Source organism: Podarcis vaucheri, assembly GCF_965113315.1.
Source record: "Podarcis vaucheri genome assembly, chromosome: 12".
Taxonomy (NCBI): domain Eukaryota; kingdom Metazoa; phylum Chordata; class Lepidosauria; order Squamata; family Lacertidae; genus Podarcis; species Podarcis vaucheri.
The window spans coordinates 31,673,031-31,700,876 of NC_138750.1; the positions used below are offsets into that span (position 1 = coordinate 31,673,031).

Genomic DNA, 27,846 nt, shown 5'->3' on the forward strand with positions numbered 1-27,846 from the left:
TGTGCTGCGCTGGCTCGCCAGATGCAGCTTGTCACGCTGGCCACGTGACCCGGAAGTGTCTGCGGACAGCGCTGGCTCTGCGTTATTTGGCGGGAGAATGGCATCACAACATTCTGAGAAGTGCAAATTTTGAAGCACAATTGCGCTTCAGTCAAGTATCAGTTGCAAACAAAATCAGATTTCAACCCCATCCCTGGCGAGTCTCATTTTCTTATTTTTGTACCTATTATTTTTAACACTAGGCTAAACTCCTGTCAGCTTGTCAATACCAGGGAGCCTATTCAGCTGGAAGCAAACTGTCGCAGCTCGCCTTGCAGGTGACAAATCCCCCAGCACAGCACCAGATAAGGCAGATTGCGACCTGACTTCCCAATCTGAGCCTCTCTGGTTGGTGACAGGCTGACATCACCCAGCAATATGGCAGCAGCTGATGGGGAAGCGGAAAAAACGAGACCCGCTCACTGTTAAATAAAACATCACCAGTTGAAAAGGAAGGTCTGCTTAATGAGCTCGAAGGAGCTGGAGAAGCATTTAGCAGCCCAGAAGGCCTCCTGCTGTTCTGCCATATGGTTTCAAAAGGCACATATCCTCTCATATCTCCGCGCCTGCTCCAAGAAACGTGGCTGTCTAAAAGAACCAGAAGAGTGTGAAATAATCCTATTTTAACCCATCAAGCAGCTTGCCGTGGCCTACAAAGTTCTCCGCTCCTGCTTGCTTTTATCTTCACAACGACCCTGTGAGGTAGCGCAGGCTGAGAGAGAATTAACTGGCCCAAAGCCACCCAGTGGGCTTCGTGGCTAAACAAAAGCTTTGAACTCTGCTCTCTTCACTTCCACCTCCCCCCCCCCATTCTCATCTGTTTCAGCAGTGGTTCCCAGACTTTTTGGGGGGCACAGTAACCCACAAGTCTGAATTTACTTGGGATGGAGACCTGTTAATTTATTGTCACATTAATTTTGGAAGCGCACATAGAATTGTAGCTGGAACCAAGTACCGTTTTGGCTTTACTCCTCTCAGAACGCCCTTACTGTACGTCCTGGTTGTTGTGTACCATCGTTATTGAACAGAATTAAAGGATATTCAGGATTATCGGAGTTGCTTTATATTTCACTCCCCTCTCCCATTTTCTTTTTTGTCTGACGGTGCTTAAAGAGCAACCCTAGGCACAAGTGTAAAGCAAGCAAGTGAAATTAAGCCATGGTAAAGTTATGCCGGGACGCGGGTGGCGCTGTGGGCTAAAGCCTCAACGCCTAGGGCTTGCCGATCGAAAGGTCGGCAGTTCGAATCCCCGCGGCGGGGTGCGCTCCCGCTGCTCGGTCCCAGCGCCTGCCCACCTAGCAGTTCGAAAGCACCCCCGGGGGCAAGTAGATAAATAGGTACCGCTTACCAGCGGGAAGGTAAACGGCGTTCCGTGTGCGGCTCTGGCTCGCCAGAGCAGCGTTGTCACGCTGGCCACGTGACCCGGAAGTGTCCCCGGACAGCGCTGGCCCCCGGCCAATAGATGTGAGATGGGCGCACAAACCCCAGAGTCTGTCAAGACTGGCCCGTTCGGGCAGGGGTACCTTTACCTTTACCTTTACTTTAAAGTTATGCCAGATCAAATCTCCATTTGGCAGCTTGGCTGCAATGGCGTAGCAAGGTCAGGTGGTACCCGGTGTGGAAAATTTCTTTTCACACACCTCCTACCACACACATTGAAATCTAGTTGGACTCCCAAGAGACTGTGATCTACTTAGAGTATAAAAATACTGGCTGTGATCTACCCATTGTCATTACCAGGAGTTGTTGAACTTCTTTTAGGGAAGGATTGACCAAAGTTCTTGAGCTTTTTATAGGGGAGGGCCAAAGTTTGTATCGTATTGTAAAACCTTTATTGTTATCACATACAACATCCAAAAAAAATCAATACAGAATTACCGCTTCCCCAGTGGCACAAAATATTTGCAAAAGAAAGGAGGCAGAACAGTCTATCATCATATCTCTTGGTCTCCAGGGAGATCAGACGTCTGCAGTGTATTTCGATGACAAAAAACCAAATAGAGATATTTAGCCACTAACCTGGTGAGCTCCTGATCATTCCCCAGTAATAGAAAATGTTGGCCAAAGTTGTTGAGCTATTTTTAGGGGGTGACAGGGTTTGGGTCCTGACTTGAGGAAGCTTCTGCTTCTCCCCTGACGGAAGTCCAGCCGTCATTAAATGGTGCTGTATAGCATTTGAAAAAAGGACACCGTGAGACAGCAGTATTTTCTGGATGGAGGGCAGCTCCTTTCGAACTTCTCTCCTCTCCGGTCTCTTTTATTATCCTTTGTTCTCTCCTGTTGCATGGCCGTTTGCCAATGTCTCACGTTATCTACATCCGGTCATGGCTTTAACCCACCCATTCCCATATAAGGTTATTACTGCCCAGAGGGGGGACATAACTCCATATAAGGTTATGCACTTAATACACTGCAAGGCACGGACATGCAGGTCACCGAGGTCAGCGAGGCACCAGGTGACGCTACAAGCCTTTGCCATGACTTCATGGCTCCCACACTCCCCTCCCCTCCACCCTCTGCTTGTTTGCTCGCCAGCCTCCTTCCCTTCATTTCCCTGTCTGCCTGCATGCCCACTGCAGCAGCCCATGAGAGTGGGACTGTCAAGATGAAGGGGGAAGACCACTACCCCTTCCCCTGATGGCTCTGGGTAGGTGGGAGTCATGGGCTGGTGGTGCACTGAATGTCACCCCCCTCCATTATGACACCTGGTATGGTCCGCTCTTACCCTGCTCTGCCCCTGATTGGCTGTTGCTGCTGCTCCGCCTAACCCTGGCGGGGTTGTGGGGAGCCTTTACAGGAGTGTTCTGTTCTGGATTGCTGTGTCATGTATCCAAACTAAATGGGTTTAAGAGCCCACCCTAGGACTGTCCCTTCTGAGGGATTTACACTGGGTGTCCTGTTTGTGGGTTTTCCACAAGCATCTCAAAGGCTTGTTTTCTTTACGTCCTTATTCTAAACTTCTCATCCTAGCAGGTCTTGCCATAGGATTACCCCCGCAGATTGTTAAGAGCAGGGCTTTTTTCTCAGGGGGACTCATTTCTGGCACCTCTCAGGTGGGTGCCATTGCCATTCCAAGAGAAAGAGGGAGGTGTTCATGGTGAGTTCCAGCACCTCTTTTTCCAGAGAAATAGCACTGGTTAAGAGGAAAGTATTTTAATGAAACACCGACCAAATTGAATGCCTTGGATGAAAAGCAGCATATAAATGTGGTAGATAATTAAGAGGAGAATAAATAAATATCTGACTTCATTTTAGCTTGATAGTAAGAGCCCAAACACTGAATGGCAACTGTGATGTGTTTAGGTTCAGATGACTCGAAATATAAATGGAATCTGCATGCAACACCCAGTAAGTCACACTAGAGGGCACAGAGAGTCTACTGTGTGTCTAGAATACTGCCTGACTAGCTTCCAGCAAGGGAAAGACTTTCCCATGCAATAAATAAACGAGTAGGTTTCACAAAGTTGCTGTTTCCAAGTGCAGGGTTTAGATAATATGCAGGATCAGTTGCTTTGCAATTAATGAGACTTCAAACTAAATAGAACCCAAACTTTTTTTTTATTTCACCAAAGGCTTCAGTGCAATTTTTATTCTGGCTGGTTTGTATTAGATTAGGAGCAAAGCAAGTCCAAAGAAACCACAAACTTCATTTATCGGCAGATCAGAATCAAGCTGCAGCTAAAAGATCTGGGCTAAGGCTTATGCTTGTGAAGATGTTCATCCAATGCTCATCTACCCTATTTAAATAAATAGTCCATGCTTCCTCCTCAAGGTAGATAGCTAAGAAACAGCAAAACTCTAGCGGAGATTATTATGTTAAAATGCAATGCAGCTTAACACACCATGGCATCTTAGTAATCATAGGAGTTGTGTGACTGCCTCTTCCATTTTCCTCATCCATTATTTTTGTGTGTTGACTGGGGCTGATGAGTCCAACAACATTTAGAAGACCACAGGTTCCCCGCCCCCACTGTAAGGGAAGCCAGTATTCTTATCCTCATTTTGTAGATAGGGGTCAGAGGCTGAGAAACAGGCTCACCTCAGGCAACTCACTCTGTTCATGGCGAAGACGAATATTTCATACATACAGAGTGTACACTCTGCTACCCCAGGTCTGTGTATAGGAGCTGCATAAGGGCTGATCTTGTGTGGCTCAGTTAAGTTTGCACAGATAGTTTGTGCCCAGTAGGTCAGAACTATTGCCAGTCTCCATGATACCCAAATTCTGCCACCTGAAGCAGCTATCTTATCATGTCTCATGGTAGGGCCAGCTATAAGAGCCCTTTAGATATCTGGTTCAGGCAACCCATGTATCATTCCTAACCATGGTTCAGTGATGGTATCAGCGTAGCTAATTTGTAACCAAACATGATGAATGAAAGCTCCTTTAGTCTATCTTACACTTTATAAAACCCCATGGCTGTCAGTGTTTTGTGGGAGGGATTTTAGCACATACTGGGAAATTTAGGTTAAAGTGCCCTAGCACAACAAATTCACTTTAAAAGGGAAGTGGACTCTTTGCAGTTAGGAAAGTGATGGGGAAATACATTGAAAAGTGTGAAATAAACAAATGATTAATAGGAAGATATATAATCACCCTACAAGTAAATCAGGATGAATGCTCATTGTCATATAACTTCCCTACAAACAACTCAGAACAAACGCTCAATGAAAACCGGATAGAATCTAACCATTTCACAAGCATTTTGTAAACAGATTTTGACAATTATTCAAGGAGCAGGTTGCCTGGTCTGGAGGAGTGGTCTAGTCTCCCATCTTCCAACAAGGAAGCAAATACAGTTCACAAATTGAGACTTTTGTTGAGGAAATGTTAGAAATTTGAGGAAGAAAGCCAACTATTTGAAGTCATGTCGATTTTGCAAAAAACTTGCATCCGCTTCCTTCCGCAACACCAGCATCCTAAGTCAAGATCTGTGTTTAAGTTAGTACTTTTCATCAAATATAGGCATCAGAACCCAGTTCAAATGAGGGGATATGAATAAGAACAAGTTGAAGAACAAAGCACCAGATGCTGACACTTTAGGGATTTCCTCTTGGCCCTTAGTAACTTCTCAGGAAATTGCTACAGAAGCAGACATTTAATAACATCCATCCAGCAAAGCAACCCTTCTGCAGGATAATTTTCTATTCCTTCCTTTTTCTTACAGACTGCGCCATGAGTCAACAAAGGAGGCTTTAACAGCCTTTGAGTGGAGTCGAACATGCAAGTATCCTTTTATGACTATTAGGAAGATCGGTTTCAACCAATTCAAAAAAGAAAGACCCTTTGTTTCCATATAAACATATTTGTTTGAATAACGCTATTGCATGTCTTGGCACCAAGTGTTTGTGCATAAAAGGCTATTTGTCCTTGTCAGGGATGTAAGGATCCTCTGGACCCACTGATTCCTCAAGAGAAACACCAGGCGAGTTCTCTTTTCTACACTCTTCTGATGATGATGCTTCTTCCCTGTTTAAGTGCAGAGCAGCCATTGATATTTCACAGTCTGGGAAACAAACGTGAACACGCAGAGCAGGGTCTTTTGGGGAGGGCTACAATTCAGTGGTAACACCTTGCATGTTTTTACATGCGGCCCACTTCTTGTTGCTCCAATTAAAAGGATTGGCTAGCACTGAGACTATCCCCAGACCTGAGACTCTATACAAGACTGATCTAAATCACAGGTGAGCGACTTACACCCCACAGGGCCATGTTGAGGCCCTTGGTGCCACCGGAGTTCCTCTCTTTCTGCTCATTTCCTCATTGTTTTTCTGTTTATGTAGTTTAAGACTACATAAGGGGCATTTTAACACCCACCCACTCCCGTTTTATGGATTGGAGAAAAGAAGCTGCCTGAGAACAAATTGCAATGTAAAAGGTTGTGTATAAATGTGAGTAGCACACTAAAGTCAGGAAGAAATTACTTTCCCTGACTTTCTAGAACAGTAGCTGCATTGGTCTGTTGTATCTACATTATTTTAAATCTGCTGCATACTTTTTAAAAAGAATAACCCCACCAAACCCAGCAGGGTTTACTTCTGAAGACAGCCATACAGGATTGGATATTCTAATATGTGGTAGACATGACAAAAATGGAAACAGGTAAATCTTTTTTTTCTGGATCAGTTAATCTAGAACACTTGTCTCTGGCTTCACCCATTGCCGTCAGACTACAAAAGGTTGCCCCCTCCTGGTCTAGCTGGACAATTATTCTGACATAGTATAAAGCAGATTCCTATGCACTACTCTGTGTTTCACAATTGATTGTTTATATTTTGACATTTCAACGATGACTTTAAAGGAGTGGGGGAAATGGCTTAAGCAGCAAGGCGGATGTTTTGGTTTTTCAAAAATGGGTTTACAGAAGATGCCAGCAGGTCAGTTCTATCCAAAGCAAAAGCCAAATTATCTAGCCCATAGTTCTTCCCCCACTGCAGATGCCTGATGCTGTTTAGACTGCTCTGGCTAAAGGTAGAAAACAGGTACCGTATTTTTCGCCCCATAAGACGCACTTTCCCCCCTCCAAAAATGAAGGGGAAATCTGGGTGCGTCTTATGGGGCGAATGCAGGCTTTCGCTGAAGCTTGGAGAGCGAGAGGCATCGGTGCGCACCGACCCCTCTCGCTCTCCAGGCTTCAGGAAGCTATCCGCAAGCCTTGCAAGCCCGGTGGGAGTTCCCGCGGGCTCACAAGGCTTGCGGGCAGCAGCCTGCAGCCCCCGCGAGTGTCCGCAAGCCTTGCGCGCCCGGCAGGAGGTCCCACCGGGTGCGCGAGGCTTGGGGCAGCAGCCTGTCGCCCGAAGCACGGGGAGCCCTCCGGAGGGCTTCCCCTGCTTCGGGCAGGTGAGCGCAAGGCTTGGGGTGGCAGCCAGGGCTGGGGGGGGGGAATAATTTTTTAAAATTCATTTTCCCCAAAAAATGAGGTGCGTCCTATGGGCCGGTGCGCCTTATAGGACGAAAAATACGGTACTCTTCAAGGTCCGCTAACATGCTCAAGATGTAATATATTGTGTGTGTGTGTGGATACATGCATACATATAATATATATGAACATACATCATCTAGTATATAAACATTGTGTGTGTGTGTGTGTACACACACACACATACATATTTTATGTATTTTATATATACATATAAATATATATACATATATATTTTATATATACATATAAATATTGTATATGTACTCTCCCCCCCCCCCAACATGCACCCAACACACACACAAACTTCCGGACCGGATTACGTTCAACAACCAAGGTACGGATGTACCTTGAATCAGAAGCAGGGGGCTTTAATGGTTAAAGCCTTCCTCCAACCTGGTGCTTTTAGACTACAACTCCCATCAGCCTCAAGGGATGGTGGGAATTGTAGTCCAAAACATATGGAGGGCACCAGTTTGGGGAAGGCTGATTTCTATCCCACCATCGCACCCCCTTTTCAAGGCATATGCTGGCCTACTATCCACCGGGATCAGCTCAGCCGGCCGGGCCCTGGCTGAGCCAGGATTGAAGCGTTACGCTGAGGTCTCTCTCCAGATGAGGTGAAGATGACAGAGCTAAGCCGGCATAGCCTGGCTGCATTGGGAACCTCCTGGCTCAGCTGGAGATCTGCTGGATCCAGCCCAGCAGATCTCGCTGTAGGATCACTCCCTAACCATAAGTTGTATAACCAATCAATTACATTCGTATTAATTTTCACATGGGTAAATGCAAGTTGGTTTTCAAATAATGCTCCTGTGTTGTAGCAAGCATTGTCTTAACAAAAGGCTTTCCCCCCCCACCCCTTGTGAGAAGCGAATTGCCTCTTGAGATGATGCTCGCTACCAATTTACAAGTCCTTGTATTAAAAAATACAGTCATGCCTCATGTTATGCCTGCTTCATGTTACGTTCTTTCAGGTCACATCCCACGGCAACCAGGAAGTACTGGAAAGGGTTACTTCCGGGTTATGCCGCTCACGCATGCACAGACGCGCCAAAGGACGTCACACGCATGCGCAGAAGTGGTGAATCACAACCTGCGCAGATGCTCCGCTGTGGGTTGCGTTCTTTTCATGTTGCGAATGGGCCACTGGAACGGATCCCGTTCGCAACCAGAGGTACCACTGTATTGTAGTTCTTTTTTAAAAAAATAAATAAATCCTGCCAATTAATCAGTCAGTGTTTTAAAATTTATTTATTTAACATATACAGAAGTCTCTTAAAAGTTGTTTTAATCGATTATTATAACCAATGACAGGTTCAGATGAATAGAAATGGCTTTTAAGCTATATAGAATAGAATGAAGAACAGCAATGGATGACTTGTATGAGACAGGGCAGGGAATTCACAAAGTTGTTATTACTTATTTAAAAACAAAGCAACCCAAACTCAACTCTAATATAGGTGTTTTAGGGTTGGTAAACATGCTATTAATGTTTCCATGTGGAAAGTTGTTTTTCCCTTTGCTGTAACACAGGACTAGGGGAATCTGTGTTCCATCAGCCCCAACCGACATGGCCAGTGGATACAGATTATGAAGGTTGTAGTCCAGAAACATTTGGAAGGCCACAGGGTTCTCATCTCTCCTGGAATAGATAACCGCCACACATTTTTCATGGAAACCCTGCAAGGACCCAAAGAGTTTCGAACCCAGCACCACATGTTCCTAGAGCAGTCTGTCACGGGTGTAAATATGATGATGCAGAGAGAGTCACACCAAGGAAGAAGCTTGCCATATTCACCAGGCAGAGCAGCCTTTGCCTATCCGGTTTCCTACAGATACTTCGGACTACAACTCCCATCATTCTCAGCCAGTTGGTCATGCTTGCTAGGGCTGATGGGAGTTGTAGTCCAAAATACCCAGAGAGCACAAGGTTGGCAAAGCCTGAGGTAAAGTGTAGACTGGACCTTCCAAAACATCTGCCCAGAGTGGCTGGGTGCAAATAGCAAAATTATTATTAAATCCTTCTGCAGAAGGTTAGCAGTAGTTAGTCACATGCCAGCCCACTTCTGAAGCAAAAGAAAAATGCGCAGAAACATGAAAGTAAGATTTTTAAAAGCCATTTAATTTCCCCAAAATGTGATTATGCCAAATCACACACAAGCAAATATTGAGCTACACGCACAGAACATCCCTATGGAGAAACACTGAAGTGTTCATATGTAGTACCTGAAGACTGTTAATAAAAAAGGAGTCCTTAAAGGATATTACTTCAGTTTTCCTATATGTTGTTTCCTTGCTGAATGCCTCTGCCTACAATAGTGTACAGGGCGCCAGAGGAAGAGTCTCAGCATTTAATGTCTCAGGGCTCCAACATTTTATTCTTCTAAACAAAAGGAAAGCCTAGCCTAGAATTTTCGGTATGACACTGGAGTAAGAGTCTTTCTCTTTGAACGGTACAAAATTCCGCAAGAAGCAGCCGGCCACAGCGAATACGTTTTGTGCTTTGTTCAGCCATCTTGGTTTTCTTCCCCTTCAGATTCGGATTCTGAGAGGTGAGAGAGGGAGGGAGGGAGAGAGAGCAGAGGAAAAGTGAAGATTTTTCTCCAACTATTAAAACAATTCATGTGGCAACATTTATACAGTTATTCCTTTAACAAGCCCCAAATGTTATTTTAAGGCTGGATCTACTACACACAGGGGGAAAACAACTATAAGTAAGTCATAAATTAAAGCATTATAACAAAAGAAAAAAACACTCTATTAAAGTCGCGCAAAGTTTTGTGCTCTACAGCGCCATCTGGTGCCGCATGTTTATAATGCAGTTATAGTGTTGTAACATGGCTAATGTAGCTGAGTCCTCAATCAATGAATCAAATGCACTATATTGTACTGCAGCAGAGGTAGGAGATCTGTAGACTTCCAGGTGTTATTGGGCTCCATCTTCCATCAACCAGCAAGTCAGGGATCATGGGAGTTGTAGTCCCGCAGCAATCCTGCACTAAGGAGACGAGACCCCTCCCGTAGCCCTTGGGACGAAAGGCTGTCTCCCCACTCTCATGCCCACTGTCTCTCAGTGGCTCCTCAGCATCCCACATGGAGGCTTGACCCCCAATGGCAGCAGCTTCTCTGGCACAAGAGATGGGACAAGTTGGTCTTACGCCACAAAGGGATAGAGCAGGCATAGGCAAACTCGGCCCTCCAGATGTTTTGGGACTACAACTCCCATCATCCCTAGCTAACAGGACCAGTGGTCAGGGATGATGGGAATTGTAGTCCCAAAACAGCTGGAGGACCGAGTTTGCCTATGCCTGGGATAGAGCCAAGATTCCCAATGCATTGGGGTGGATCAGGATCTGCTAGTAGATCTCTGGGCAATTTGAAGCAAGGATCAACAAGGATCTCCCACTTCCCAGCTGTGTAACAATGGCAACAACCAAATGATTCCTCCCCTAGACTGTATGGCTGCTGAACTGAAGGAAGCTGGGTGTGTGGTAGTTGGGGGTGAGGGAGGGAGAGAGACAGATCAGATCAGTTCTGTTCAGTTCTGGTATTCACGGTAAAACCCTGGGTCAGATTTTTAAAATTCTAAGCATATGTCTTTTGTACCTGGCTTTGGCTGGTGGCTCTCAGGGTAATAATAAATCAACAACAACAACAACCACAACAACCTGCAAGCCTTCTCAGCAATATACTGAATCTGATTCACAGCAACACAAGCACATCTCAAAATGTGTATTAAACCAATCATCTCTTTCTTTCTCTTATATGTATGTATGTATGTGTGCATTTGACACATTCATTCTGATTTTTCAGAGCCTTCTCTTTATTCTGATTTCAGCTACACTTTCTGAATTTGCTAGAGGCAGATTAAAGACAGAATTCTCTGCAGAGGAAAGGGGGGAAAGCAGCGTGCCTGCTGTTTGCCAAAATACAAAAAAAGAAAGAAAGCCCCAAGATATTTTTAACTAAAAATAATGTTTCAGGGCTCTTTGACATTTCGGGACAGATTGTTTTTTTTGCTAACATTTCTATCATTACAAGATCTTGACACAGTTTGTTACTCTCCACATCAATTCTAACAAGTATTGCCGTAAAAAATAAAATAAAAGGAGGGAACCAGCAACCTTTGATTGTTGATAGAAACGGACTAAAAGCAAATAATAAGCTTGGATTTTGCAGGGGAAGCAGGCAAGTCCTAATAATTATAACCTGCCAATCTCATGTGCAGCTAATATGGGATTAGTCTTCAAGGGGAGCTGCTTAAAGACTTTCTGCAGAAAGCAAAAATAACTCTCCATGGGTGGTCATCAGAAGAAAGGTGGGGGAGAAAGCAGCTCTTGGAACCAGAAAAACGACTCTGTATTACACAGTCCAACTCAGCTTCTACAGTTGAGTTGGCGCCTTAAAATTACCTTTTCCCATTAGAGTTTTTCCCTCCCAGTCACTCCCCTCCCTTTCTAACAGGACTCGTATGACAAAGCAAGAGGAGTTTTGCCAATGGGTTTGAATCCATATCTAACCTTCAGTCCAGTGATTCTGGCAAATGTTCACAGATTTGTATTCATGACACCTGTGTGTAGGTGTGTTGCACAAACACTCCCTGTGCTCCTCCTGGGGCTGGGGGAAGGTTAGTTTAACCTCTGGTTTGCTAGTAAATGGGACGTGGGTGGCGCTGTGGGTTAAACCACGGAGCCTAGGACTTGCCGATCGGAAGGTCGGCGGTTCGAATCCCCACAACGGGGTGAGCTCCCGTTGCTCAGTCCCTGCTCCTGCCAACCTAGCAGTTTGAAAGCACGTCAGAGTGCAAGTAGATAAATAGGTACCGCGCCGGTGGGAAGGTAAACGGCATTTCCGTGCACTGCTCTGGTTCACCAGAAGCGGCTTAGTCCATGCTGGCTCCCTCGGCCAATAAAGCGAGATGAGCACATCAACCCCAGAGTCGGCCACAACTGGACCTAATGGTCAGGGGTCTCTTTACCTTTACCTTGCTAGTAAAACTGAACTACTGTGTTGCAAAATGATGCATGCCCAAAATGTGTGTCGCCAACATAAAAAGTGTGGAAAGCTCTGGGACAGTTTTTCCTTTAAGTGTTTGCAAAGGCCTGGCCAGTAGGATTCACACTCACACACCTTAGCTAGGCAATTGGGCCACATCCGTTTCACAGGTGATTTGCCATAACGCACAAGGAGGTGCTGATTAAGACAAATCAAGAGTCTGGATCAAATCAAGAGACAAATCGAGAGTGGAACGGCTCATGCTGGTGAAGAACTCTGCACATATTGGAGCCACACTGATCGTTTGGTTCAGGAACAGAGTAAAGTTAATGTTCCCATAGTTATCGCTGAGAAGCATGCTTCGTATCGCAGCTGAAATCATGCCCAATAAATGAGCTCCTGGTCGAAGCCCCTTCACCCCAAATACATATTTGTGGCATGAAACCCACAAATGGTTTTGAATCACATATCATTACTGTATCCTGTTTTATATATAAGCTATGCTATAGTGGGCACACTTGACTGACATCGTGTTTGTCATCTGAACTCCTTTCAGAGGCTGCTGCAAAAGAAGCAACTGCTTATTTATAAACAACCATTCCTTCAGAATTCCTTCCAGACTAGAATGAGGACAAGCTAAAATCCCCAATTGGGGGCGGGGCGGGATTCAAGCCATTTAACCAACATAAAGTGTATTTGGGTGGGTGGGTGTGGCCACATTCACACACATTGGGGAAGGTTCAGTTTTGCACTACTGTGCAAAAATGGCCCAGACACATGAAGAACCCACAAGCTGGAGATAACCAGTGCAATCTGAGGGTTGGGGAAATCAGGCCTGGAGGCCAGATTGTCAGTTTGCATTTCTTTATGCAGAAAGTATTGATCTGATGTGCAGAGATCTCTCCTATTCTAATTAATTCAAGAGGGTTCTGGAAGCTTCTTTGTGTGAAAGAAACAAGCAGAAGGTTCATGATGTTTGGGTTATTCCTTCAGAGAAGTTGAGTACAGCTGGCTTAAACTGGTTCCGTTATCTCTTCTGATAAGGTCATGCTGACTATAATAAGGCAAGAAGGTATGTAGTGTTAAGGTTTAGTCTTACTATAAGTTATTGTAAGTTTAAGTTAAGTCTGTTGCAACTGGATTTCTTATGGAGAGTGCCAATCCTGAATGTATATCGGATTTGTGACCATTATGTTCATTTGCCTTCAGTAGCAGTAAAGCTCTGCTGGATGAAATGTTAATTGCCTCTGGCCTGTTTTTTGGGAATCCTGCAACGTGTTTAAGTTTTTACTCTGCTAACTATACGCTGGAATCTGCTCTGGAGCAATATTGAGTAGAATTCCATGACACAGATGTGGCCCTCCAGACCTCAGGACTCTTCCTAACCCTTCCTCCTCTGGCTGAAGCCCTCACTGGTTCTCCTACACACCCTCTCCAGGTCTTTTGTCTGGCTGGAACATATCCTGAGCTCTCAATAATGCCTCTTGCTTTCCTGGATAGAAAGTTGCAGGCATAAAATATCTCTGATGTGCGTGGCTGGAATACAAAAATAAGAATCGCATCTGTTGCACCTGCCCACCCCTTGCATGTGGCCCCCAGAAAGTTGTCCATGAGGGAATGTGGCCCTTGGACTGAAAAAAAGTTCCTCACCCCTGATGTAAATCTTGGTCCCATTGCGGAACCTTAATATCCCAGATATACCAAGAAAAAAGGAGGAGGAGAACCTTACCTTCTTCAGCATTTTGTAGCCACTCAACAAACTTCTTCATCTGGTCAAGGAAGACACTTTTGCCTTTGGCAACATGTGCCTCTTTGTACCACTTCAGGATGGCTTCTTCACTTAGGACATCAGCTGCAATTTAAAACCAGGGAGTATACAGTTAGGAAGTGTTTCTGGGCTGAGAATTAGCACACACAAACCCCAAAACTGCTGCTAGTTTTTTTGTCTGTTTTTTTAAAAAAGGGCTTTAATGTGACTACACCACTTCAATCATCAGCAAAGCCTGACAGGAGGGGCTGCAGCTGGAAACGGAGAAACAAGGGAGACTTAACTGCCCCGCTAGTATTCAGTGATCAAGCACTTAAAATAATTTCACGTTACATAAAATTGCTTCCTCCATTTCTGTTAATGATCTGCAACACGTCAGCCATGCCGCCAAGAGGAAGGCCAGTTGCCCACCTGTTGTTGCCTATTCATTCTACATCAAGGGCAAAGATGGCCATCTCTGTGGGAGCCATCTGGTGTCTATAATCTAAACATGGATTCTTCGTTTCAGGTTGCCATGGAAAGTAAGCCCCAACAGAGCATCAGAAAAGCCCTGCTGGGTCTGACCAAGGTTATATCTAGCCCAGCATTTCTATTCTCACACAAGCAGAACAGAAGCACAGCAACACTCTCCCATTCAGGAGAATTCAGAGGCAGGCTGCTCCAAAACGAGAGGAAATCATGGAATCGTAGAGTTGGGTGGGACCATGAACATCATCTAACCCAGCCCCCTGCAATGCAGGAATCTTTTGCCAAACGTGGGGCTCAAACTCATGACCTTCAGACGAAGAGTCTCACGCTCTACTGACTGAACTATCTCTCATACTAAATATAATATTCAATGTAGGGAATTGTCTAATACCAAGCCACCCTATTGGCTCCATCTAGATCAGTATCGTCTACAACTACTGGCAGCAGTTCTCCACAGTTTCAGACAGGAAGTCTGCTCTAGCCCTAACTGGAAATGCCAGGGATTGAACCCAGAACCTTTTGCATGCAAGGCTGAAGCTCTACATCTGAGCTACAGGGACTGTTCATCTCCATTGGTTGACCTGGGTCCTAGCATTAGGAGAGAGAGAAAAACTTCTCTCTACCTACTTTGTTTAGACCATGCATAATTTTATATACCTCTATTGTATCACCCCTTAATTTTCTTTCTATTTTAAAAAAATTAAAAATCCTGCAGTGTTGTAACATACCCTCAAAGGGGAGCTGCCCCAGTCTCTTTACTGTTTTGGTTGCCCTTTCCATGCTCTAAGTAGCAAGGATCTATCTTCCATAGATTCCCACAACCATTTTAGAAAGCCGGACACATTTGCACTGACTGTGGCAAGGAACTCTATAGGTCCAGGGCTGCTTTGGTACACTCTGCCAGAATTCTGTCACAGAAGCAGCCTCCACATGAGGGTTTTCATGAATCTCACACGAAAACTTACACATGTGTCGTTTATTGTTTGCAGAGGCCAATCACTGATGCTTGCAGAGAAAATCCAATGACGATCATGTACATCACCAACCTTATATGGGATTTACCAACTTTGACACAGCACAGACTTCTATATAACTGAAGTAACTTGAAGACTGGGCCCACCAGATGCTACTGGACTTCAACTCCCATCATCCTTTGCCATTGGCAGTGCTGGTTGGAATGATGGGAGTTGGAGTCCAACAGCATCAGGAAGGCCACAAGTTCCCCAGCCCTGCTGTAAGCTAACAACCTCTGTTCCCAGAACAAACTAATTGAACAGCTGTTTCTTGATTTTATGTTCCTTTTAAGGCTTGCTGCACTTATTTTGTGAATAGCTTCGTCACATTTGTTTTAAGTTGTGCTGTAATAATCCTATGCATTGGCTTTAAACGGGAATCAACAGTAATCCCAGTTCTTTGCACTGCAGACCCCCACAGCAAAGGCAGCCTCTTCTGCACTCCCAGGTCATATGAGACCCTGTGAGAGTTCCCACTGTCTCCTGAGAGCTCTGGAGTGGGTGGAATAGCAGTGCATTGAAAAGCATTGGCCACCCAGAGAGCTCCCTGAAACAGGAAGTCCCTGAAACAGGGACAGAAACTCTTCAGTGTTGCAGGTGCTGAAGAATGGATTCAGCTTCAGTTAATAAGGACCATTTTATACACATTTTCCTGACTTGGCTAGGAAGCCTCTCAGCTAATCTCACATGCCCACCAGGACATTGTAATTAACTGCAAGACAAATGTCAACAAGTATTCTGTGTTGGGTTCTGTTCAGATCGCTTAGCGCTTATTTTATGTACTGCTTGAAGTCCTACTGACTGCAAAAATTTGCAGGCAGGTGCTAAAACTGACTTGGATCACTCATCTGGTCGCTGCCGGGGACTGGAATCCATTTAGGTAGCTAGAGCTTTCTGAAGGAGACAATAGAACTTGTAAAAGGAAAAAATAGGGATCACATGGAAGTGGGAAAGAACTGTCTTCCTTATGCACAACCTGCTTAAGAGTCAAAAGAGAATGAAGGGGCCTTGAACGGGCCTTGAACAAGCACAGAAAAATAGACTGAACGAGTCACCAGTGCGAATTAAAAGGTCAACTGAATTTTCCTTTAATCTCGAGAAAGACAACTTGTAATTTATTCATGCCTTCAGTAGTTCCCAAAAAATATAATATTCTCTTGTCAGAGAGTTGCTCAATTAAGCAATCATGCAGGACAGGGTGCACTTAATCATATCCCTAGGTTGTTTTCTGAAGTACAAGGAACACCAGAGGGGGGGATTTATAGTTAGCTATTTATGATTAAAAATGATTAAGATGACATTTTAAATGCTGCCGCAATTTTAGCTGAGCAGTTGTGGGAAGTGTAGCTCCCCCGTTGCTGCCCCAAGTGATGTCAGTCTGAGCAAAGCCCATGAAGCAATTTGTGGCGACATTCCCGGTGGCTGGAACCAATTCCAGCCACCCACTCCTTTCGGCCCTAGGGGACTGCTATAGACACGAGGAGCAAAGGCCCGCACACATGCCTTTGGGGGAACCTGCAAGGCAACAGATAGCTCCTGTTTTGCAAATCTGGGATGTAATCAATTTTTTAAAAATGAACTTAAAATTAATTCATATCATATGTCTGGTGGACAAGAGTCAGGGGCACTGGGTTAGTTGGCAAGATATCTCCAGTTGAATCAAACACATGGCGGTTGACCATGTGATGCAAGGACATCTTTGGGATAGTCGTATTTCTGCAGGAGTGGCTTCAAGGATCAGGGTTTGGTGCTGATGATATGCATCAGCCTTTGCCAACTTGGTGACTTCCAGGTGTTTTGGACTACCGCTCCCATCAGTCCCATCCAGCACAGTCACAACAGTAGCATTTGTAGTCCAAAACGTCCAAGGGACATCAAGTTGGCAAAGGCTTGAGGGACATTCATTATATTTACAATATGAGAACAGCCTGCTGGATCGGACCAATGGCCCATCTAGTCTAGCTTCCTACTCTCATAATGGCCAACCAGATGCCTTTGAGAAGACCATAAGCAAGGCCCGAGCACAAGACCACTCCAGCAACTGGTATTCAGAAGAATTTGCAAGCTGCGACCATGTCTGGCCCAGTGTCTGTCCTCACTAGAGTCGTCATTCCCCCTCCATTTTGTCAAGGGCTTGAGTGCTGTCTTTTTAAGCTATATCAGTGAGTGAGAAGGCGGCTCAACACCTTCCAGCTGTCAGACCCAAATGCCTCAGTCTACTGTTTTCATTATGGCACTACAATCTATGCAAACAAGGAGCATTATGAAACTTCCCTGCTGAAGACTTTTCCACCTCCTTCCACTATTTATAGCAACAATGTCATACTATACTCCTAAAACCTTGCAAAAGAAAGACAGGTAGTCTCTATGACAACAAGCCATGGACCCATTCCCTTATATAAAAGGAAAATGGAGGGGTGGGGTGGGGATTTGGCAGCTTAGCTAAAGAACTGAAAGTGCCTTCCTGGATCTTTCTGAACAAAGAGATAGAATAAGAGATGTGCTGTTAATTGAAATTTCCAAGGGAAGCTATTTAGAGTCTGTTAAGGTGTAGGATCTCTGTTTAGCTTTCAAGCACTTTCAGTAGACACCCCATTCAAGAGATGCTCAGCCACCAGTTAAGAGTCAACAGCCCCAAGATACCGATTACAAACCCTCCCAAAAGCCTGCTTCTGGCCTTCTGCAGCCCTCAAGGCAACTCATGGGATGGCTCTCCTGATCTCCAGGAAGCTTATCATGTCAATGGAGCATAGATCATCGAATGGAAATTGCTTCTCACATCCTGCACTGCTCCTTAAACTGAGCAATAAGGGGGGGGGGGAGCTAACAAGGAAATGCAAAAGAAGGGGGCAAATTAGGGCACACAAATCTCCTCTACTGGAAAGTGGGAATACGTGAAGTTGAAGAGGACGCAGCAAGAAACAGCAGGCTCCTTCTGGATGAGGCAAGGCTGTGGGTCAGACGAAGAGCAACCACCTTGCACGCAGAAGGTCCCATGTTTGATTCCTGACATCTCCGGCTAAGGCTGGGTGAGAACACTCTCTGAAACCCTAGAGATGCGCTGCCGGTCCAGCCCAGTATAAGGCAGCTTCTTGTGTTCCTATGTAACAATTCCAGCGGACAAGTTCCAGGTTTAAATGCGCCTGTATTTCATTGCACTGCAAGCTCAAGCAGTATCACCAGACATCTCTTAAATGGGAAGTATTACAGCACAATAACACTGGAGCTGCAGCAATTCACAGGGCAGGAAGATGCAGGCCAGCCTGCAACTTAGCAGCACAATCCTGGCACATTCAGCTTTATAGAACATAAAGAGAAAAACAGGCAGCGGACACACCCTTTCATGTACCTCAAGCTAAACCTATTGGATGAACTATTGTATTCCTGATGTTTTAACTCTGAACCCTCTTTAAACATTTTATGTAAATTGAATAATGGAAAAAGGAAGGGAGGGAGGGAGGAAAGAGGTATGGTCAAATACCTTTATAAAAGAGCACCACAATCTTCTGAAAGGCTTTCATAAAGTGGATGTTATCATAACAGTACTCCTGAACCTTCTGGAGAAGGATCAGCTCTGATTGGCCCTGGGTGCTGAATACAGCCAGTAAAGGTGCATATTGCTAAAACAACCAGAGAAGAAATTAAGTTATTCTTTCATAGGCTAATACAGAAGAGAGTCTTATGTTTCGCTGCAAAACAACCACCACCACCACCCAGGATATTCTTTTAAGGGTGTGGGCATGCAGAGTATTGTCGCCTGCCACATCTGCAAAACACACCACACCAGTGGGATATTCACTCTGGATAACCTGTCCGTTGCATGCCTGCAGTTATCCAGGAAACTGATTTACAATGAGCTGCTCTCAAAGAGCCTTGAGTGAATGAACCTGGGAGCTCTCCATGCTCCTCCTGTATTGAACATGCCTGCAGGCTTTGAGAGGATGAGATCTATCACTGTGACCAGTGCATAATGCTAGCCTTCCTTGCCAATGCAAAACAAGCTTTCTATTGGATGCGTATTTCTTGTCTTTGACAGCCATGCACACACATGTGCTGGGACTGCTGCACAAAAAGGGATCCAACCCTCCGTTCTTACTGTACAAGCCAGCCGTCACTTGCACACCTTCAGATGTTTCAGTGCTTGCTCCGCAACCAGCTCTTCTTTCTTGTTCCATTCAACAGCGTTCATTATGCAGGTCCACAGGAGTCCAATCACAGCCGGTTCTGGCAGGTCATTCCTCTTCATTTCTTCTTTTACATAAAGCACCATCTGCAGTGGAAGATTTTATTTTATTTTTTTTTTAAAAAAAGAAGAATAAACAGAAGCCGTTCTCTTAAGTCACACCTCCTGTCTGCTGCAAAACTCCCTCCCAACGATTTTATTTGCAGGGCTGGATGAGTAGTAAAAGAAAACATGTCTTATATTTAATATGAGTTGCTGATTTGGTTCAAATGCCAATGTTTAGAGAGAACACTCAGGCCAGGGATTCATTCAAGAGTATAAATTTTAAAGAGGGTTCACTGCATTTCACACCACGCCGCATGTGAGCATTTGTACTAGGATACTGTCAACACACCATATGGGGAGTAAACACAATTCTCCTGGCAGCCACTAGAGGACAGCCATCACACTGGAAAAATAACAACAAGAAGCACTTCTCCTGAAAAACTGTTCCATTTGGCAAGGCCGAGGCAGCTGCACTGCTTTCTGCTCAACCAGTGCCAGCCTACAAGGTGGCCTATAATAAAATGTTGCTATTGTTCTTATCATGAAATTCCACTGAATACTGTTCCAGAGCAGAACTCCCGATGTTTAGTTAGCAGAGCAAAGACCTTTTCCCCAAAATAGACCAGAGGCAATTGTATTTCATCCAGCAGAGCTTTACTACTACTGAAGGCAAATGAGCATAATGGTCACAAATCCAGTACATTCAGGATTGGCACTGTCCATAAGAAATCCAGTTGCAGCAGACTTAACTTAAACTTGCAATAACTTAAGACTAAACCAGGCATAGGCAAACTCCGGCCCTCCAGATGTTTGCGATTATAATTCCCATCATCCCTAGTTAACAGGACCAATGGTCAGGGATGATGGGAATTGTAGGCCCAAACATCTGGAGGGCCAGAGTTTGCCTATGCCTGGACTAAACCTTAACACTAAGCATACTATGTACAAAACACCACACCAGAAGGGAAGAGAGACAGAAAGAGAAAGTGTGAAATCCAGGCTCCTTCTGGCCTTACTTTTATAGTCAATATGACCTTGACAGAAAGAGATAAAAGAACCAGTTTAAACCAGCTGTACTCGGCTTCTCTCAAGGAATAACCCAAATGTCATGAACCTTCTGCTTGGTTTTTTTTTCCACACAAAGAAGTTTCCAGTACCCTGTCTACACATCAGATCAATACTTTCTGCACTAAGAAATGTAAACTGTCTCATGCCACAGTAAGCAATGATGCTCTCTTGGCAACAGCTCAGCATCAACAGCTGCTTCTATATGTGACAACACACCTTCCCACAGAGTCAAGCAGCGAAAAGAAGCACCTAAAATGTTTCTAGCCACTTCCAAAATCTGCATTCTGAATTCAGAAAGTGTTTCTCTCTTGCATACACGAAGTATACCACAGTCTTTGCCAAACTAGTGACCTCCAATTTTTTGAATCACAACTCCCATCAGCCCCTATCTGATGCATGCACTTACAGAATATATTTTTAATAGGCACACCAGGTAGCTATCCCTTTCTTAATAACTCTGTGTTGTATCCTCTTTTGCAATCAGCATTCTTTTAATTTCCCCCCTTTGTTTGTTCTAGTTTGAAAAGCTTTCCCCACCTCTTTAATTGGGCATTCCTGAGAAAGGCGCTCCTGAAGCTCTTTCTGTAGTTCTTTCCGAGTCCCCAGCGACTGCTGGACCCGGAGGAAATCTGACAACTCCTTAAGGCCAGCATCAGTGAAATACTTGGCAAAATGTTCCACATTCTGCCGGTTGGCTGGAAACAGTTCCTGGAAGGAGAAGGAAATTCACTTACTTTTTGCAAAACCACATAAAATAGATGTAGACGTAAGGCAAGGATATTTATACAAAAGAGAAACGCAGAACCTCTTCTTAGTAACTTGCAAAAAAGCAGAAGCAGTGCAAGGAGGCCATTTGCTACAGTCACACCTCGGGTTACGAACAGTGTGGGTTGCACATTTTCGGGTTGCGGACCACGCCGAACCTAGAAGTACCAGAACAGGTTACTTCCAGGTTTTGGTGCTCATGCATGCACAGAAGCACAAAATGACATCATGTGCAGACGTGCCAAATCATGTCGCGCGTGCAGATGTGGCGCTTCAGGCTGAGAATGCTGCGGGTTGTGAACATACCCGAGGTATGACTGTACCTAGTCGGCAAATGGATCTGCACATGTAAGTGGCAAAGCATTGCTGGTAGCTCCTTGTGAGGCTCCAGAGATTGCACATTTCCTTAAAATCGCCCAAAGGACTGAGGTTGGTTTAAAAAGAAGAGACTTGGCTAAATACACAGTCGGAGGTGGCAGTGAGCAGTTCTGGCTAGGAGCCCTTTGGACCTGTTGCACTTCCCATCCTCATGATGAAAAGGCATTCAAAATGACACCATGGTTGCACAAAGGCAAGGTGGCATCTCCTGTGGTTCTCTCCATGCCTTCTTGCATCAGAAAGCAGAATCTGCACCAAGCACGGATGCTTCCCATAGTTCTTTTCCTAACCGCGGTCAAAAGGCAATAACTGAATATAGGAAGGTGGGGGTTTTCTTTGTTTTTGTTTTAAAAAGAGTAGTCGTTGCAAAGGCAGTTTACAATTTTGAGATATTCCCTTAGTATTAAGAAGTTGGTTATTTGAGTATTTGCCCTAAGGTCACATGGCCTAGGCAGTTCCAAAGGCCTAGTTGTCATTGCAGTGGCTTGCATTAAAGGCTCTGGAGAATAAAGCTGTTTTCAAGTCGGTCTTCAACCCTCTTGTCTGTTTGTAGCAGGGATGCCAACTTGGGCCCCAAGTTATGGATGCTCAATGGCACCCGTGATGTAACATGATGTTGTGATGTCACGATGTGACGTTACATCAACGTGCTGCAGCAGTGCCTCTGAGGCCTGGCAGGGCCTCGGACGTGATCTCTGAGGCCCTCTGTAGCCTTGGAGATCACGTACGAGGCTTCGCGAGACCTCTGACATGACTTCAGACTTGTACTTGGCCTAGGGGGCCTGACGCGACTTTCGGTAGAAACCAGAAGTTGCATTGCGGAGCCCACATTGTGGGTGCTGAGCACCCCCAAAAAACTTTGCAGGTGTCCAGGACCCCCTATAGCTGGCACCTATGGTTTGTAGGTTCTGAATCATTACAGTATTGAAGTCATCAATTGTATTTCCTAAGGCAGGGTCCAACCTGAATACACAGTTGGAGATCTTACATCCATTTCACAATGCCCCAGGCAAACATTAGGAAAGGAAATACTTACTAGCAACCTCTTGTCTAAGTTAGCTTTCCTTAAAGCGGAGGTGACTGAATTGGCATCCTTCTCGAGCATCCATGCTTTAAACAATTTGACAGCGAAAGAGGCTGCAATACCTGGAAGAGAAGCGGGGGTACTCAAAAGTACATCTTACTAATACAGTCATATTTAGAAGGATCTTGCAAGAATCATTGAATCTGAAGCAATAACATTAATGATGGGACTGACACAGATTGCAGGCAGAAGTTATACCAATGAGAGGCTGCTTCACAGATTCATGGAACTCTATTACAGCTACCTGTTGCGTGTACCTACTAAAACCATAATGTGGGGAATGTAGGCAACACAGGGCTGGAAGGCAAGGCCAGCTGGGCCTCTGCTGTGTTTCCATGGAGATTTTGATGCCTCTCTTGCTGCCTATGTTTAGGAGTGCGGCTAAAACTTTTTAATCAGGTTTCTGAGCCCTCTTAGATATATCTGTCCATATTGTAATTCAAGAGATATGTCTACATCTTACACCGTCTACAGCAGCAGTAGGGAACCTTTCCAGCTCAAAAGCCGCATTTCAAAGTGCTCCTTTACCCTGTGCTTTTGAGGATCTGACAGTCAGCCAATGGCTGGGACTTTTGCCCTGTTCAAAGCAAAGGGAAAGAGAGCACTCTGAGAGGTGTTTCTGAAGGCATCTTGGAGGTTTAAAGAGTGGTGTAAGGAGGGAGAAGTGGTCTCCATATTTTTTTAAAGGAATTCTTGCCAGAGTTGCATTTCAGAGGAGGGAAACTGAGCAATAAAGATAAGAAAAGCTAGAAAGTAGGTGTAAAATGGGCTAATTGGGGCACATAAACCTCTTTTACTGGGAAGCGGGAGTAGACAAAATCTAAAAGAGGATGGGCAAGAAACAGCAGGCTCCTTCCAGATGGGGAAAGAGTGTAGCTCAGGAGAAAGCATCTGGGAGAGACCCATCTGAAAGTCATTGCCAGTCATTGTAGCTAATACTGAGCTAAGTGGAACAAATGTTCTAACTCAGTTGAAAAGCTGGATGATTCAGGACAAATGGGGAGGCCTGCCAGGCCTAATTGGGCCTGCAGCCTAGGGTTCCATATCTCTGTAGTTACACAGGACTACATTACATATGACAAGAATGTAGGCGCACCTTTGTGGGGATGGGGTTCCACAGCTTGGGGGTGTCATGAAGAATGCCCTCTCCCAGGCCGCCACCACTCCAACTTCTGGGAGCGGTGTGGTCTTTCAGGTATTAGGGCTTTAGATACCAAGGCGAGCACCTTGAATTAGGCCAGGAAGTGAACAGGCAAACCAAGCAGGTGTGTTGAACTAGAGGTTATATGAGATCTAAATGCAACCCCAGCCAGCAATCTTGGCTGCTGCAGCTTGGACCAAGGTTAGACTAAGTCAGGCCTTTATTGAACATTTATTTTTATTCTTTGCAGGGAGGTTATACGACGATGAGCATTCACCACAAATTCATCCTGATTTGCTTGTGTGGTGTGTAATGGGAATTGGGGGTTGCTCGTGTGTAAGTTGCCGCCACTCTCGGTGAGGTTGCCTGGATAAACCTTTCCCGGGCTGGACATTCCTGATTCCGCGTCTGTCTCAGTCACTGGCAGAATCCGTCAGTGGGCGTTTCCTGAACTTCTTCCAACATAAAAGTTCCTTGACGGATAGTCTCCGCCTAGCCTCCCTGCGTGGAAGTCTTCTGCGCAGGGTGGGTGTGGGCAGTGGAGGACCAATGCTCTCCCTGCTGGTCTCTGGTGAAGAGTCCTGGAGCCATCCCGCCGAAACCCGCCTCTGCCCACCTTTTTCCCTGGTGTAACACTGATTTCCTTCCCCGGTCACTGAGTCCCCTCTTTCCCTGCTTGGACCTTCTCCGGCATCACTCGGGAGCCCTTCCACCACTCCTGACTGCGATGGCAGTTCCCTGACATGGTGTTTATATATGTTCCTATTAATCATTTATTCATCTCTCACTTTGCATTCCCCACTCACGTTCCTAAGCTCTCTTGGAAAAAGAAAATGCCTGTTTCTTTTTCAAAAGTGTTTCCCCCTTCCTCTAGGGCAACAGAGCGCTTTAATTGCACAAACCTACATTTCTGGTCTTCGCTTGAATCTCTCCCACAGAATACAGACAGTCTGGAGGCATCCCTAAATATTTGGGTGGCCAAATGTCTCTTATTCCAGAACACAACGGGGAAAAGGAAAGAGAACGGCTTGTCTTATTTGGGCAAATGTCGCTACAAGCAGTTGAGTTACCATGGATATCATCTGTTGAGAATGACTAAAATGAACTTCGCTATTATGCCGTACTTTGAATCTTTTCTATATACAAAAGTGGCATGAAGCACAACAAAAAGCTATACTGAGATTGCAATGCTTTATTTTGGTTCTTTAAACTGGAAGTGGCTTTTCATTTAGCTGAATATCTCACACTGCAATCAAGCCTGCACATGGTATTAAGTCTAAGGTCCTATGCGCACATGCAGAAATCAATTTCCAAGTCAACCTGCTTAGAAACAGGGTGCAAGACTAATGATACCAGAAGTTTTTAGTTGTAGCCCCATTCCCTCCCACATCCACAATGAAATGAACGCACTCAACCCCAAACACTGGGGAGCAGGAAGGAGGTATAAACAGCTCACAGCAGTCAGTGGAACATATGCAAACCAGTCTCTTTTGCACATGCCCAAGTGATTTTTAGTCTACCGTCAGCTTTGAAATCATAAACACACCCAGCAGAAACTTGTGTCCAAACAGTCATGCTAGGTTTCTATTTTGTGCACCACGAAGCTTCGATTCAGATCAATCCTGTCTTCAAAGCGAGTGGGGACAAATCAGTATGCCAGCAGGTTATTTGGGTAGCTCAGTTGTGGCTCCAGTGAGAAAAGGACAGGCCAAAGATCAGAGCTTTCTAGCAATATCCAACTGATCCCTGCAGGATCATGGCCCTCTGCAGATAATATCTCATCAGGAGGTCTGAGTCATTAGTGTGGCTGCAACTACCCTTTCAAACTCCCTCCCATTACATATCAGAGGGGCACTTTGGCACATAGGCAGCAGAATTCCACCCTGCATCAATGCTGTTTTTCTGCTCAAAGTCACCCCTTTCAAAGATGCTATTTGCCCCTAAAAGTCTTCAGGGAGAAGCATGAATTCTTATTGGACAATCAACAAGCAGGAAAAGGTTAAACCAGGCAGGTCCAAAGTCCGTTTTGGGGGCCTAATCTGGCCCGCCAGTCAGTTAGTCAGTTTAATCCGGCCCCTGTGGCAGTTTACTTCCTGGGGTAAAATCCTTAAAAAACCTCAACAACTCCTACCCTAAAAAAAGCTCAACAACTGAGCTGGACGGATCAACAATTTGACTCTGCATAAGACAGTTCCCTATATTCCTAAATCCTAAAGCTCCAAGAATCAGAATGGACTGAACATCCATTACTTTTTAGGTGGGGTATGGCAGAAATCTCACCCACGGTTTTCCTTCTTTTTTCTTAAAAAATGTGATAAGCATGCATGTGTTTCTGCATACAAATAACCAGGGAAAGAATGAGCACTACAAAAATGTTCATCATTCTCTTTCTATTTCAGATTTTGAAATATCTTCATAATCCCTTTATTTCATAATTTCAAAGAATGTTTCATTAATCTGGGATTCATTAATTTGGGTTTTGGGTATCATTATTTCTTGCAACTAGTGTCCTTCCTTCTATTCTGCTATTGATGTCTTTGAAATTTTGAATTGAAATAAAATGAAGTTGGCAGGGCAGGGGGGGGGGAGCTCAACAACTTCACAACTTCAATCCTAAAAAAAATGTCAACAACTTTGGTTGGCCCTTCACTTCATCAAATCTGGCCCTCTTTGAAAAACGTTTGGGCACCACTGGGGGGGGGGTTTAAACACTCTCTTCCCCTGTAGCCCTGATCTATGTTGTCCCTGTGTCCCCACCCACCTCTGTTTTTTAATAAGAAAGGTGGTAATGGGCCAGTTCTAAGCATGCTATTAAAATACACAGATACTGTAATATAGTTTGGGCCTTAGGCTAAGGCATTATAAAGGCTGCTCCTTTGAAATATCCATTTCCTTACTTTTCCTCTACGGATGAGACATCTCTTTTTGCAAATACAAAAAGTGCAAAAATGCCATTTGTTTGTTGTGAACAAGGTGAGAGTTTGGATACCGAAAAAAACATCCCATGAAGGCAATATTTACCAATTGCAAAAAATTAGTACAATGAATATCAAAACCATCTTAATTTCTAAATGCATGACAGAATAAGGTGCTCATATCTCAAGGCATTTCGAAAATTAGGCCACGGAGGAAGAGCTTTTCGAGCGAGAGCATTCTATAGCCTCAGGTCCCTGGTGTTGGGAAACGATGAATCCAACCTAATCCAAGAGAAGGTAAGGAAAAAAGAAAATTACCTTCTTTGACAATGTTGTCAGTGAAAAGGCTTGTTAAAATGGTCGCAGGAAGTGTCCCGTTGGCTAGCAAGATTCCAGTGAGCATTGCCAGCTTGGTCTGCTCTGTTTCAGAAAAGGCTTTAAGGAACAACAGGAGCTGTAAAACAAGAAAGAGACGGAGTTTTTGAGGCAATGAAACTATTATGCCACCCCACATCAACACACACCAGCATGGAGTGCCTTTTTCTGCACAGATCTATTGATGTGACTGGCAATCCTATAAATATCATTTATCAAAACTTTGCCTAAGGTTCTGAAATGCTTACCACTGGGTCAGAGCCAGGAGCCTAAAAACAGGCCTGATTTATGATTGATGTCAGTAAAAAGTAAACAACCCTTTTGCTATCTGTATGTGCCTTTCTCTCAAGTACCCACAAGCAGCCTCTGCATAGCTAGGAATTGGGGCTTCCATGAAGGGTTGCATTTTCATTGGAGAAATGTTGGAAGGTATGGGACGTCCCATTCCATAATGATAATTTTACTGTTTATACCCCACACACCTCACCCGGTTGCCTCAGCGACTCTGGGCAGCTTCCAACATATATAAAAGCATAATAAAACATTAAACATTTTTTAAAAAAACTTATCTGTACTGTACAGTGGTACCTCAGGTTACAGACGCTTCGGATTACAGACTCTGCTAACCCAGAAATAGTACCTCGGGTTAAGAACTTTACCTCAGGATGAGAACAGAAATCACATGC

At 44.7% G+C, this 27,846-nt stretch overlaps 1 protein-coding gene and 1 long non-coding RNA gene across 7 annotated transcripts in view; one reads left to right on the forward strand and one right to left on the reverse strand.

Annotated features, from left to right (window-relative positions):
* The window catches only part of LOC309515814, a 17,164-nt gene extending 5,329 nt beyond the window's left edge, over positions 1-11,835 (forward strand). For 4 of the 5 annotated variants that reach the window (XR_014212654.1, XR_014212655.1, XR_014212656.1 and 1 more), the window contains 2 exons: positions 5,208-5,267; positions 9,640-11,835. This is a non-coding gene — a long non-coding RNA (uncharacterized lncRNA). The remainder of the gene's footprint in view (positions 1-5,207; positions 5,268-9,639) is intronic. The other variant, XR_014212653.1, reaches the window with a different exon arrangement.
* Positions 9,064-27,846, reverse strand: part of BZW2 (basic leucine zipper and W2 domains 2) — a 46,240-nt gene continuing 27,457 nt past the window's right edge. For both annotated transcript variants that reach the window (XM_082193970.1, XM_082193971.1), the window contains exons 6-12: positions 27,104-27,239; positions 22,682-22,791; positions 21,040-21,210; positions 19,330-19,476; positions 18,688-18,826; positions 13,687-13,809; positions 9,064-9,507 (exon numbers count right to left, since the gene is read on the reverse strand). In XM_082193970.1, the coding sequence (XP_082050096.1) occupies positions 9,470-9,507; positions 13,687-13,809; positions 18,688-18,826; positions 19,330-19,476; positions 21,040-21,210; positions 22,682-22,791; positions 27,104-27,239 (864 nt within the window). In that variant the 3' untranslated portion in view covers positions 9,064-9,469. The remainder of the gene's footprint in view (positions 9,508-13,686; positions 13,810-18,687; positions 18,827-19,329; positions 19,477-21,039; positions 21,211-22,681; positions 22,792-27,103; positions 27,240-27,846) is intronic.